Source organism: Sinocyclocheilus rhinocerous, unplaced genomic scaffold, assembly GCF_001515625.1.
Source record: "Sinocyclocheilus rhinocerous isolate Xijiao unplaced genomic scaffold, SAMN03320098_v1.1 scaffold161, whole genome shotgun sequence".
NCBI lineage: Eukaryota > Metazoa > Chordata > Actinopteri > Cypriniformes > Cyprinidae > Sinocyclocheilus > Sinocyclocheilus rhinocerous.
Genome location: NW_015627226.1, coordinates 967281 through 982945, shown reverse-complemented (window position 1 = coordinate 982945; position 15665 = coordinate 967281). Strand labels below are relative to the sequence as shown.

Genomic DNA, 15665 nt, shown 5'->3' with positions numbered 1-15665 from the left:
TGGGAAAAAAGAAAAAAAAGAAAGAAACAAAAAGTTTGTCCTATTGTTCAAAATGTTGAAATTGAGACTTTTGGACTTATTTTTTCACTGAAATAAATGTTTTTGTAATTACACAGAGAGTAAAGTACCGAAAAAAGGTACCGTTGGGTACCGGCACCAAAATTCAGGTACCGATACCGTACCGGTTAAAATGTGAACAGTACCCAACCCTAGTGAAGAGGGAAATTTACCCACCTCCTTTACCCACCTTTACCCGCACATCACTTTAGCACTTAAAGAAGTTTGAATAAAATAAAGGCAAGTTGAGGCTCTGGAGTTATTATTGAGTTGAATTAGTCCAAGGTGTGGTTTGTACACGGTTGTTTACAGGTATAAAGTGCACAAGAGGCAACATTTAATGTAACTATTGTGATTATGGACAAAAGACAAAAAAAGATTGAAAAAAAAAACACATCTAATATAACTAAATTGCACTTATTTTCATATTAAGCATTACAACAGACCATTATCGTTCCGTTTAGCACTTTAAAATAAAACCATTTATTTTGATTAAATTAATAATAAATTTACATTTATTACATGAACGTATGGTAATTTGTATTTATTTACAGAAGTATTTAATGTTGTCATACCTCAAACACATCTAATATGCACAACTCAAGTTTCGCCTGTATATGACGACACTGAAATGTGTTCTAAATGACACATTATTTTTTTTCAAGTAAAGTGGACTTCAAAAGATATCCAGTGCTCAGGGAGCAGTGAACACTTCGTAGTGGCCTTGTCAATTGGAACACAGCTTAGAACACAAAAGTTGAGTCCCAAATGATATACTACACTTATACCAAGCACAATGTACTGTCCAGTTTATGAAATGTATAAAATAATTTTGTCATCCAGCATCAGAGTCTGATAGCCCCCACCCCCCATTCATCAGGTCTTTTTTACAGTGTGAACAGAATAGTGGAGAAGTCTGCGTGTACCAGTACTAGGGTTGCAAAGGGGTGGAACATTTCCAGAAACTTTCCAACAATCACCACCCCCTAGATGTGGATCCAACCACGCCCCCTGGATCTTGTGTTCTGCAGTGAGGGGCTACTGGAAATTTTCCACCTTTTTGCAACCCTAACCAGTACAGTGGTATTAGTGTTGTCAAAAGTACAGATGTTGGTAGTGAAATGTTAAAATTGTGACGATAACAGCATTTCCCGCTAGCATTTTGAGCACTGTTGAGCGAATTCTTAAATACCTCTGATTGGCCATTGTGTTCACGCGCTCAACAGATATGTCTGTGATAGGCTACAATGATCATCGCTTCAGGCTCTACACAGAGCGCTTACGCAGATGCACACGGGAGTGTTTGAAACCCTCGTCTATCAGCTGATCCGTCTATGAGCAGATATATTATTGACAACACTAAGTGGTATACTTTCTAGTACATTGAAAAACACTAGTGTTTGTTAACTCACAAAGCAATAGCAACTATGCTAATGAAAAATTAGTACAGTAGTAAGTACTCTACGGAAAACTAGTAAAGTTGCTGTCTGAGGTTCATCAATTATATCTTTATATCTAAAACGGTAGATAGTGCAGGTGCCAAGCCATTGCCGACTTTTATAGTGCGCTTGTGTATTTCATACAAAATGTCGTCTCATGAGTTGTGGATCGTTCATGTTTTTTGTCTAGGTGAGAGGCCCTTTCCGTGCACCTGGCCCGACTGCGAAAAGAAGTTCGCCCGTTCTGACGAGTTGGCCCGACATCTGCGTACCCACACTGGCGAGAAACGCTTCCTGTGCCCACTCTGCGACAAGCGTTTCATGCGCAGCGACCACCTCATCAAGCACGCCCGCCGGCACCCCAGCTTCCACCCCTCCATGATCAACCGCAAAGGTTCGGCTCAGGGATCCGCCTCGACCCAGTCCACCACCGCCGCCACCTCGTCCTCAGAGTACACCAGCACTGCCATGTAGACGCCCCCTCACCGGGACCCCCGCCTTCTGCACTGTGACCACCGTCTCTGTCAGACACCGGAGCTTGACTCGATCGCCGTGCATGCTGGGATCCTTTTAAGCTCAGTCTTCACTTCCACAGGCCAAAAATTAAGAACTTCACCATGTCTTCCTCCGAACCCCTTCGCCCAACCAATGACAACCAAAACGGGTGAAGGAGACTCAAACGCTCAAGCACATTCCCGAGTTGCGTGATTAAATGATCACATGGCCGACAAGTGATGCCGAACGCAACACTGGTCTTAAATTGCTTGGGTTGGGTGGAATAGATTTTTTTGAAATACTGTAAAACACTTTTTTGGATGCATGCGAACAAAATGGCCATCAGCGGTAGCACAATATTTTCCATCGGCCATCTTGTTGTATCACTTGTCAGCCATGTTTTCGAATCTCCGAAAGGATGCGTCACAGTTTAAGGGAAAGTTTACTCGTTCTTTGTCTTTTTACAGTCGTTCCATCAATCGTCAGAGACTTCACACAACCTTTGTCATGTCTTTTTTTGTACAAACCCTCTCTGGTTTTGCTTGTCCACACATGCTGTAGAACGCAATAACCAGATACATTTTCACAATTATCACAAAGTTTTTGTGTGTTACTCATGAATTTGTCACGTGCAGTGACTTTATGCATTCTTAAACCTCGTTGGCTTTGCTAAACCTTTTAAGTTGTGATGTCAAGTTCATCCTTAAATGAATATGATTCTTGACACTCTTCGAAACCAAACAACGATCAAATCAAAACGGCCAGTGAGTTCCTTCTAGGTAGAAGCACTGCCTCTAATGCCGCATTTCCACATAGCTTTCCCTACTGAAATTGTAATAAGTTATTGTCATCTTAATTTACTTTTGTGCCTATTTCCTTTTTTTTCCCATTAGCAGTATCAGCATGGCAAGTACAATAGTAGTTTTTTTATTAATTAGTATTATTAGACCATGCATTTATTATTATTATTGTTTTCCGCTTTTGTTTGTCCATGTAATGTTGACATGTTGGTTTAATAGTAATGTGGATACGTGTAGATAAATATCTATGCTTGTAGCTTCGATGGTAAAGATGTTATAATATGAACTACTAGAAGTAATACACCTTATGTTAGGGGTGACAGTACACGCTTGAATAGAATAGTGCTGCTTGTGTGCGAATGTTTGCGCGTCGCGTTTGTATGCGTGTATATTCACGCGGGAGAGCCCGGGAAACGATTTCTCTCCAAAACTGTCCCGCCCGCGGACCTCTTACAACTATCTCAGAGAACCAAAAAACACATCAGGAAACTCAGAAAGCCTTAAAATCCTTTGACTTGTTTTGCACCATTGTTTACGGTCGGATATTTTCTACAGGTATGCTGTCAGGCGTCGTTCTTCTCAACTAAAGAAATACACATGCGATATTGCACTTTTTTTCTTACTGGTATTGTTAACGATGCTAGTCGTCTGCTAGTGTGATGGGTTTCACTGTATTACATGCTACCGCATGGTGCTCAACTAAACCAACACTGTGGAAGGGGATAAAGACCTGTCACAATAAATCAATACATTCGTCTAAACGTGCACCTTCGTGTGAGGAAAATGGACTTGATTTTTGTGAACTTTTCACTTTAGTTTGTATTTTGCTTTACATTTGGAGTGCAACAGATACGAAATATCTGATCGCAGTGTGTCTGGTATCAAAACTACAGCTGTGTTTTAATGGTTCATTGTACCATTTTCGAATCCTGCAATATTCAGAGTGCTTTAAGTAACTGCTGGCAGTAACCTAAAGCGCGATGACAACTGATAAGATCTCAACCACTATAACAAACCGAACCAGAATAGTATATAAGACTCTGTGTTTGTTCTGTAGCTAATTAAATGTTTTATGTTTGGCCGGGACTTTCTTTTAGTAGTTGTTTTCCTGTAGCGAGTCGTCTGTGGATCTGTTGACCGATCAATGGTACACTGTGTTAGGCTGCGGTGGGCTTTGTGTGGGATTCTCGATTGACTGACACCTTTGTGATTGTGTCTTTTGATTTTTTTCCCTCACAATGCCCTCTTTTAGCAGTCCGGATTCAACCTTGCATTTGATACCCCTCCCATTATACACGACACATTTGCAGCTAGTATTCTGGACAGCCATCACAAACCACTGGATCAAGTCTTTCTTTTTCTTCCCCCCCCCCCCGCACTACTGTTTGTGTGTTTTGTGGTCTTTTAATTTCAGTTATTCTTTTTTTGTATTTGGTTTGATGTACTGGAAATTCTAGTTTCTTATGCTTTGTATTGGTTTACGTACTGTAGATGTCTACATAGTATGCAAAACATAGTTTAGGATAGCTTAGCAATCGTATAGCGGAGAAAATGCATATTCTATAGTTCCTTCGGGAAAAATGCTGCATCATTTGCTGTGTTCGAGGCATCCGATCTCTGCGGGTCAAACTCAAGTGAATTAAGGCGTGTGTGTGAGCGCGGCTGCTTTTAATCATGAATATGTATTGAGAATATGTAGAGTGATGACTTTATATTGAGAACTGCTTTGTTGCTTGGCGTACAATCTAGATCTTGTCCATCAGTTTTGACACACTAAAATGATTATGCACTGATTGGCAGATTGTCGTGTAGTGATCACACTAAAGCATGTCTAATGAGATCTCCTGAGGTCTCAGTCTACAGACATGTATCATAACAGTGAACCGATGGGTTTTGTCAATACAACTACTTCCATGTATCTCCTCAGGTGATAACACATAATGCTGAAAACCTCTGTCCGTGAGTAGGACCTAATGTTAAGCATTCTTTTCATTTGCTTTGTTTTGCATTATTCTGCGATTTTTATTTTTTATTTATTACATGCTTTTGTTTTGGTGGGCTTTAAAATATATTTTTTAGTTCTTATTTTATGGAATGAGACTTGACTAATTGATTTGATTCATTGTTTGCCTCCAACAAATACAAAAAACCTTCCAGTGCTTTTTAAAATAAATAAATAAATGGATTAAGAATTATTTTGTGTTTTGTTTTTTATTACCTTTATATGAGAATGCTTCGATATTATTATGTGATTGTAATAGTTTTCTTTAGCTCATATCAAATCTCCTCAAGTACATACTGGACACAAAAAGGTCATTCAATTTTATCAAGCTGTGTATTGCAGTGTGACATGCTGTACTTCATCTAAAACATTTTTCTAATTCTAAAATAATTATGTATTCAGTTTTTATGACCAGTATTGAAATACTACATTCTAATTTAATACAACATTTTATGTTATTGGCATTTTACACATACTTTATATTAGTTATTTTATATATATGCCTATATAATTCTTGCAGCCATATATATATATATATATATATATATATAATATTTATATATATATATGTTATACATACATTATATAGGCGTAATTTAAATTAAAAAAATTATATTAAAAATATATATATTTTAGAATTTCTTAGTGTTTGGTTTGTTGTAACATTCCTATAATAACAGCAGCATTTGAGCCACATGTTTTCCAGCATGATTTAAGAAAGATCCAAAGAGTGTCTATCTGTGCAAAGAGTGAACATGATCGCATTTTGCATTTTTAATTAGTGACCTGAAATGTTTTCTTTTCTTTCACATTTTCTTGTAATAAAAAAAAAAAAAATCAGAATCCAGATTTTTCAACCCCACTGCATGTAGACAAAAACTCCTCTGTGTGTTAAGTTTAGCATAGTAAAAAAAATTTTTTTTAAAAAAGACGACAACTTTTTAGAAGCATATTCCATGAATCCATCATTTTGAGAGTAATTTTCACTTAACTATATTAGCATTTATTTTATCATCCTTGATCAAAATGTGGAAAAAAAAATCACATGTATTTTGTATTGTATCTGGTCGTCTTGTACATGTTCAGTGTTCCTCACTAGCTTACATTAGTGTGCTAATAATTGGTACAGATGCTTAGCAAGCTGTATCACTATCATTCACAAAATCCAGATTGACTCCACGTCCATGGTTCTTTCCTTGAGCTGTCATCTGATTACCTTTTCTTAAGATGTTTGACATGTTCTTTATTAATTCTGTAAGAGCTTAATCAGAGTTGGTCTCTCGGGCTGCTCTCAGAGATGGGCGTTGGGCTCTTAGATCTCCACGGATGTGAAGGCGGTCCCAGTCAGTGGCCACAGTCTCATCGTCCCAGATGCTGGAGGTCTCGGTGTCGCTGAAATACCCTGGTTCCCCAATGTAGTGCGTGCGAAAGAGCGGCAGGGGTTATACAGAGAAAGCTTTCAAGTCTCTCCATTTAAAATGAGACATGTATTCGTCCCTACAGAAGGGATACTAGAGTTAGTTAAACGAAAAATTCTTTTTTAAAAGTCATTATTGTAAGTGCAACTCTTCATAAATGTGATCAAATATATCTCAATGAAAATGCATCACGTGTTTTAATCCAGGTCTTCTGAGGAGACATGACCACTTTATATGATTAATACATTTATTAAGTCAGGGACAATGTACATCCAGCCGGTTGTTATCTCCGAATAAACCCCGACAGTCTTGTATCAGCCTGAAGGGGTTTATTCTGAGATAACAACCGGCTGGATGTACATTATCCCGCTTATTACATGGCTAAAAAGATTTGTTTTTACCATATATGTTGAAATTAATGCTGAAGTCTTCCATTGTAACACGCGGTGGTTAAGTGTTTTCAGTCACAAGATGGCGCCAGACAGTCAACGATAGCGGAGTGACTCGTTAAGCATATAAGTAGTACCCGGATGAGCGGTGTGTTATTCAATTTGGCGGTTGTTATCTGGAAATAACATACCGCTGGATGGCGCGATTGACCAATCAGAATCAAGTATTCCACAGAGCCGTGTAATAACATTGATGAACACACATATGTACCCTACCGGTCTTATATTAAAAGTATTATATATTAAAATAGAGGTTATTTTTAAATGTACAAATATTTCACAGTATTACTGTTTTTAATGTATTTTTGATCAAAATAAATGCAGCCTGTGAGCATTAGAACCACCTTTCAAAAACATTTTTTGCAATATAGTGGACATAGAGCACATCGAATACGATAAATGAGGTTTGTTCTTACTCGTCAATCAAGTACGGTTGAGCTTCTGTTTACCATATTTGATGTGCTCCCATGATGTGCTCCACATCTAAATGTGTTCATCATATAAAGCGATTGTGTCTCTTCAGAAGACTTGGATTAAACCGATGAATCGTACAGATTACTTTTACAATCTCCTTATGAACTTTTTGAAGCATTAATGTTTTGGTAAAATTGATTTTAATGGAGGGATAGAAAAATCTCTCAGGATTTACTCGAAATATCTTTATTTGTGTTTCCAAAAAAAAAAAGTCTTACGAGTTTGGAATGACATGATGGTGAGTAATTTATGACAATTTTCATTTTTAGGTGACCTGTCCCATTAAAAATGTTAATTACCAACATCTACCAACACTTACTTGTGGTGCTTATTAAACATGACTTGCAGAAACTCATCCACAGGCAGCATCTTGCTGAGCGGCTGGGCCTCCAGAAGCGTCTTTGCCCCCTGCAGGGAAGGGACATAGCCAAGTGTCCAATAAGAGTAATCTGGAATCACCAGGTTCTTCACTCCCTCCAACCAGTGCTCTGGATGCTTAATTTGCAATCGTTTACGCCTTACAAAGCTTAAAGAGAAGAGGAAATACAGAAAAGAGAATGGGTATACATGCAAAGACCAGCGACCTCTTTGTGGAAGCTATAGTGATGGATCCATGTGAAGACTCGAAGCAAAAGAGAGAACTGTCAAGTTCTCATGATCATAATAAAACCACAACTCGCATTAAGTCCCACTGGAGGCCTGATTGTTTCACATCCTCCATGATGGAGTTCAGGCGGCTCTTGAAGTTGGGTTCACCTGCTGTTGCTGGAGCTCCACCACCTGAGGGCGAAACACAACATAAAAAGGCATGTGCATAAAATGACTAATTTAGTGTTTACAGAATTGAAAGTCACTTTACATTCATATTATACTCTTAAAAATAAAGGTTCCAAAAGGGGGGTTTGTCAGCGATGCCATGGAAGAACCATTTTTTGTTCCCCAAAGAACCTTTTAGTGAACAGTTCTTAAAAGAACCATTTTTTCCCCCATAATTAGCACATGATCAGAGTAAGGATCTTTATAACCAGAGAGCATCTCAATTTCTAAAGCTCTTAGCTGAGTTGAATTCAGGGCTTTAATAGAGAGGAGAAACAGGAAGGAGTCATATTTGACTGTGGCATGTGGTGTCATAGAGATATATACTTTACATAGAGAAGGACAGTTTAAGGACATTTGACATTGTGTATCATACTTGCCATCCACCGCATCGGTGAGGGTGACGTCTATACCCAGCAACTCCAATGAGCGCAGCATACGATCTCGTCGATCTTCTCGACGCTTTAGATTAATCAAATAGACCTTAAAAAAGGGGAAGATAAGAGTATTGCATTGACACAGATTGAAGATGCCACTTTTTGCAATATGCTACATTTAGTTGTCAATATCTATACCTGATTGAATGCCATGGTGTCTTTGGGTTTGGAAGCAATGTGCAGATAATGCGAAATTTCCATTTTGAAGTCAACTGAGAAAGATAAATTTAAGATTATTTGTCTTTTAACCACAAGGAAACATTTTCTGGTAGAAAGAGGATCATTGTAATTAAAGGAATTCGTGATTGGTGTTAGTGATTTATTTAAAGAAAGTTGTGATTAAAAATTGGTGTTGATTGGATCATATATTTTGAATGATAATTCAAAGGCGTTTAATCAAAAAATGTAAGAATTTTAACTGACGGTCCAGTTGTTTACATGGTTAATCAATTGTTTACTTCCCATTTCAATGTGATTGAGCACTTAACGCTTTCACTGGTTCTGGTCACAAAATGGTTGCTATTAGGTCCACTGTGGCATAACGCCGCCCAAATGTTCACACAAAGAAAGAAGGTGTAACTTAAATTTTATTGTTGCTGCCACCGCCGCCACCATGTTGTGAAGACACTGTGTGTTTCGTTGCGAAAGCGAAAATAGTTTGTTTGGCCTTCCAAAATAGGACACGACTACAATTCAGTGGTTAAGTTGTATTTACAACACTGTTCCAGAACAGTTCAACCCAAATATTCAGATGTGTGCAGCGCATTTTATGGAGGACTGTTTCCTGATCCTGGGAGAGTAGACTACAATGCCGGCTGTTCTGACTCACAGTCTGTAAGTACGTTTTTTATATTTAAAGAATTTGCCCATAGAGGAGAAACAGTAATGTACAGTATGTGGAAAATAATGTGTTTTTTGAACCTTTAGCTGCATAAACACATCTCATTACACCAAATACACAAAATAATGTTATTTTTAGCAACGTCATATGACCCCTTTAACTGCCACATCCTTCAATAACTGCCTCTCTGGGGGGAAATGTGTTAAATTGTGATAGAACCACAAATCAGCCTGTGCAAAAACAAAAACAAACTGTTAGGATCAGGTTGAAACAATCAGGTATCTTTTGTGAGAAATAAACTTAAGTCATGCAGAGCTGTAGGTGCTAAACACAGTGGGAACAGTACGAGATTTACGGTGATTTTATTGCTAATTTTATTGCTTTTATTGTTAGTTCTTCTGGTGTTAGTCCAATAAATGATCTTCTGGATTGGGGATGAAGTTTTGAGCTCTGAACTTTACACTATGTTTTCATGGTACAATGAATTATTATAACATGCAGATTTCAAAACAAAGTCAAGCTAATCTAATGACCGGGTCAGAGAGAACGTGTGAGATATGTCACAAAGGAGTGAAAATTCTCTCTTTCCTGGGAAAACTATATGGAAAGGCATACAGTGAAGTGTTTGTGGTAGAGGTAGAACAGAAAGTGGTGAATAGATGCCCACACCTCTGCTTCACAGTTTATTCACTCACAATAGTATTGTATTTAACATCACCTCAGAACTCATTTACTAAACATCACCATAAAGTCCCTTAGCTTTTTGAGTGACCTGAAAAATCCTTGTCAACTCTTCACATTGTTTTTCACATTAAGCCAATTTAGTGATACACACTCAGTGCCTCTGTGACAGTGTGGCTGAAGCTCTCCACCTCCTCAAGAGTCTTCTGCTTTGTATTCAAAGGCAGCGGCAGGTACCCATAATGCTCTTTGTTACATATGAACATCTGCAAACCTGAAAAGAGAATAATGCAACATCTAAAAAGTCATGTCATTATTAAGTTGAAATACAACAAAAAAAAATTCAAGCAAATATAAAACCTACAGGTTCCTCTTTGTACTGTACTGTCGTGAGTAAAAATGTAATGTAAGAAATAAGTATAATGTAATTGTTACCTGCTTGTCTTGCAGAAAATGCAAAAGCCATGATATCATCCAAGGCCCAAAGATAGTAATGGTGCACAGGGTAAAAGGCCAGGGCTGCACTAGCACTGTGCCGCAGCTTTGTTTAGTGAATCATGGGAACCGGGTGACATCCAATACGCTTCCAGTTCCGAATGGGTACATAATGTGGTGTTCGCTTATAATACCCCTGCAGGGGAAAGAAAAGAAAAATACGGGAAAAAAAATGAATTTTCAAGATTTGCAATAGATTTAGCAGAGTATACATTATATTGTGGTGTTCGCTTATAATACCCCTGCAGGGGAAAGAAAAGAAAAATACGAGAAAAAAAAAAGAATTTTCAAGATTTGCAATAGATTTAGCAGAGTATACATTATACAAACAAAAGGAGAAACAACACATAAAATCCAATAATACTATTCTAAAAAAATCTTTTACACATTTTTTCAGTTGCACAGTATTATTGTTGGTCAAGTATTTATAGTAAATTTTTATAGGCTACAACAGTTAGTTGCACCGAATTATGTGACCCTAGTAGGCGCCGTGGTGAGGGTAGGTTTAGGATTGGGTTTAGGAGTAGGTCGGATTAGCTCAATACAGCGCCTATGTCCACCGGGACTCACTTTCTGCAGGTTACATTGATGCGCCAGTAGGTGGCGACAAGTAGCTGTATTTTGAGTGAGTTACTGAATCAGTCAAACGATTTGTTCAAAAACACTATCAGGAGGAACTCAAATCAGGAATGAAAAATTCCTGTGTTGCTCAGACACTTGATTCTGCTTTGGCTTTGTAATTGTTTTTCATTGATGGAGCAACATAGACCATGGAACTAACAACGTTGTGTCGAAAATGTAAGTTACTCAATATCAACTTCTTTACTGAATTGCTTTATAAAGACAAGTAGTGAAGCACATCGTGAAATTTTTGGGTAGGTCTACTTCACTGCAGAAAAATTGGATTAGATGCTTGTTGCTTTTAGCAACAAGAAACACATTTAATTGAATAGCTTATGTGCTGCTTAATACAGTGCCCATATGTACAAGACGCTTGTATTATTTAAATACCAATAAAGTGGGGTCTGTACTTGTTTTATCAGTTTAATTTTTATAAACTTAACACAATATAACATTCTTAAGACAATTGAGCACAACACCGGAAGTATTATTCCGATTATTATTTGAAAATAGCATACTGGTGGACACACAAATGACCATGAGACCTGATTGTTAACCTCACCGGTCTCCTGCATTCGTATGCATATGAATATTTCATTGTAACAAGAACTGTCCTGTACCTGTGAGGTCATTCCACACCAAAAGTTTGAATAGAGTGTTCTTGACTCTAGCATTGGAGCAACCAGCGTCCGATTCTCAGCAATCAGTTGATTCAGAACTTGTGTGTTTGTCAGCAGGTTATCACTGTCTGCAAACAGGAAGCTGACCTAAAATCAGTACAGAAGGAGAGCTAGTCTCACCAGGATGTAGTCTGCCCACTGTGCTCTGGCCGATGTGAGTGCAGCCTGCCTCAGCTTCATCACATGGGAGAACCGAGACTCTCTCCAGTGCTTAGGGCCCAGTTCATCCACATAATAATTATAAAAATATATTGAATGAGAACTGAATGCTTTACACAGACACATATGATGGTTCCCTTATGGTAAATATATAGCAATTCTGTACATCATTAAAAGTTTTATGTTACTCATAAGATAGTGAGTTCTATAAGAGAACATATAGTGCTTTGAAATGTAATGTAGTGTGCATGCGTTTTCACCTCTCTTCCTCCATAGTCTGCAGCTGTACTGAATGATACAAATGCTCCACTCCATTTGTGACAGCCATTCATGCAGCATTGCAGTGGTGTTGTCAATATTGTGGTCGGTATTGTTATACATAAAGTCCATGTTAGGACCGGAATTAGCCATTGTTGCATTTTGCTTTTCAACATCATCCTCTTGCCATAAGAAAAGATGTATGCCGGTATATATACCGTTCAAAAGTTTGAGGTCAGTGAGATTTTTTTAACAGTTGTATTCAGCAAGGATGCATTAAATTGATCAAAAGTGATTTTACCCCTGGTTTCACAGACACGGCTTAAGCCTAGTCCCAGACTAAAATTTAAGTCTGAGCTGTTTCAACTGAAAGAAACTTGCACTGACTGATCTTGAAATATATCAGTGCCTTTGTTTTGTCTCAAGATGCACACCAGTAATGTTTTTCTAAGGCACATTTATAAAAATTACTTAAATGTCCTAATTGAACTATGGCCTAATCCTGGTTTAGTCTAAGCCCTGTCTGTGAAACCAGGTCTTATTGTCACGATCACCAGCTGGAGTACCCTTGAAAGCTACCAGAGGGCACTCCATCCCATACCTTTGCCACTCTATCCTGGACTGCATTTCCCATCACCCATTGCCATTGAATCTTCATGCCTGATTGTTTTCACCTGTTGCTCATTACCTCTGCCTATATAAGCCTGGTGTTTTCAGTCACTCTTTGCAAAGTCTTGCATGTGTCGCAGCTGTAGTTCTTAGCCTTTTATCCTGGTTCTCTTGTTTTCCTGGTTCTTGACATTCTGCCTGTTTATCTGGGTTACTGTTTGCCTCAGCCCTGAACTCTGTCATTGTTTGGACTGCTTGTTGTTTTTGACCTCATGCCTGTTTTGACTACGGTTGTGGATTATCCAATTAATAAACTACTGCACTTGAATCCTCAGCCGTTGTGTCCCTGTGCAGTTTTATGACATTTATAATGATACAAATGATTTCTATTTCAAATAAATGCTGTCGTTTTGAACGTTCTATTCATCAAACAATTCTAAAAAGGTTTCACGGTTTCCACAGAAATATTAAGCAGCATAACTGTTTTCAACATTGATAATAATAAATGTTTCATGTAACACTGAAAACTGGAGTAATGATGCTGAAAATTCAGCTTTGCCATCACAGGAATAAATTGGAATAAATTAAATTTTTAAAAAATGGTTATAAAGAGACTTCTTTCAAAAACAGTATAAAATCTTATTGACCCCAAACTTTTGGTAGTCAATGTCCCAAATAATTGTTCAAGTCCGACCTTAAGCATGTCAGCTAAATGAACCAAATCTCAAATTTTATTATTATATTTTAAAACAATAATTTTATTAACAAATTAATCATTATTAATAATTATAAGTAAAATAAAGCAATTACAGAAATTATTATAAAAAATAAATTATATAAGATGATATTATCATTGGTCGCATTTTTGATATTTATTGGAGTGGCAACTCCATGCACTTTTTCCTTAATTTCTCCTTTTACCCATTCACACATTCTTTCATTTCACTGTCATATTTACTTTTCAAGCTTTCCCGGATATTTCAGACTAAGATGTAATTAAAAGCCCAGAGCTCAAATACAAAACCACTGACACATATATTATATATCTTAGACTGTGTGATAATAGTACTATCACTTTATGGTAACTTTCAGCAATAAGACGTTAGAATCATGTAATGCTTAATGAATCAGCAATCATGCACTTTCAAATGTGTGTAGATATATAAAAATACATTCATCAAAGTTTAAGGCAATGTCAATCTATATGTACTGTCCTGTTAAGCTTTATAAATATAATAATAAGGGCTGATATTAATACAAGTTTTCATACCATGATTTAAAATCAAACTTTTTTTTTTTTCAGAATTAAAGTTCACAAAGTATTTTGAAAATAAAATTTGAGAAACATTTTAAAGGATATACTTCCCCAACATAACACAAAAATCAGTTACCAGATAGAAATGCGGTCCTTGGGATAATCCAGCCTCTCAATACATCCCAGAAAATAAGGAAGACTGTGTTCACTGTTACGGGCCAAAACCGCAATGACTACTTTGGGCTTGAGTAGAGATGTCTCGTGCAGAACAGGCTCCAGGTCAATGAGTGTATGAATAAAGCCAATCCATGTCTCTAACAGCAAGAGTCCAAACAGAAGCTTTCCAGATGATCTCAGGTCCGTCATAGTGCCTGAATGTGCAGAAGCATGCCGTAGTATACCAGTGAGAGAGGTGAAGACACTGACTGGGGAGGTGTGAGTTTGCTTTGCCTATATGCAATGTAAGTACACTCATTTCAGAGAATGGACTGTAAAGAATAACATGTACTTAGAAGCAAATGAATGACTAAATTAAGGCACACAGCAAAAATAAAACATTTAGTAGTGCAGTCCAATTTATTGTATAGATAAAAAGAAAAGTCCATTTATTCAATGAGTTTTTGCTCTTTTAAGAGGCAAAAATTCAACCCTTCAGCTAAAATGTAAAAATAATTTGAAGAAAGCTATTTAAAAAGCATAACGTTCAGGTCTGGAATACGAATATGGGCAATTGGTGCAACACAAAAATGGAGCAGAAATTGCAATTTCTGTTGGGAATAATAATGGTTGTGTGCATGTTTTCGTATTGGTACCATTTTCACTTGTTTCATCAAATGTTTTGTTTTATAGTTTAATGTCTAATATAGTTTGATGGTTTTATTGTCTAAATGTTAAAAAACAATAAAAGAAAACTTTCAAAAATTGACAATTTGCCCCCATATAGGTTGACATTGGCTCAATGTGTATTCAAAAAGTTGTATTTATGAAGACTCACCAGCAGATGGAGAAAGTGACATCTTTTAAATTATGCTTCTGATCGAATGTCATACTGTTCTTAATATTTCTATCATGTGTAAACTGACCACAGTATTCATATTTTCTTCATCTGTAAAATATTTACTTAACATACTATATTTGCTAAACAGATCACATTGCGTCAGATACCTGTTTGCTGTCTGCATAAAGTTTAGTGTCAATGGCATCATAGTTGGTTAAAGGGATAGTTCACCCAAAAATTTAAATTCGGTCATTAAAGGGTTAGTTCACCCAAAAATGAAAATTAGTCCATACATTACTCACCCTCAAGTCATCCTAGATGTATATGACTTTCTTCTTTCAGACGAATCCAGTCGGAGTTATATTAAATATTGTCTTTGATCTTTCAAGCTGTTTAATGGCACTCAGCGGGTGTTGCAGTGCATCAGTCCAAAAGAACTGAAATAAAAAGCACCCATTTATAAAAAAAGTGTCTCACACGGCTCCGGGGGTGAACAAAGGGGCTTCTGTAGCGAATCGATGCTATTTTGTAAGAAAAATATCCATATTCAAAACGTAATAATCACTTTAATCTAGCTTGCGCCAACAGTTGTACACGGAAGCAGCTCCGGGAGGATGACGTATGAGGTCAGCGTTGCGCATGCGCCGGTGAGTCTCGTGAAAACCAACGTTTGTTAACAGGA

The 15665-nt window shown here is 37.3% G+C and overlaps 1 protein-coding gene and 1 pseudogene across 1 annotated transcript in view; one reads left to right on the top strand and one right to left on the bottom strand.

The window, feature by feature from the left end:
- LOC107722210 (Krueppel-like factor 9) overlaps window positions 1-10201 on the top strand; it is a 19467-nt gene extending 9266 nt beyond the window's left edge. Inside the window, exons 3-4 of the mRNA XM_016530474.1 lie at window positions 1687-4992; window positions 10192-10201. Of these exons, the coding sequence (XP_016385960.1) occupies window positions 1687-1970 (284 nt within the window). The 3' untranslated portion in view covers window positions 1971-4992; window positions 10192-10201. The remainder of the gene's footprint in view (window positions 1-1686; window positions 4993-10191) is intronic.
- On the bottom strand, window positions 6056-14352 carry LOC107722482 (procollagen galactosyltransferase 2-like; annotated as a pseudogene).
- Window positions 14353-15665: the final 1313 nt, after the last annotated feature.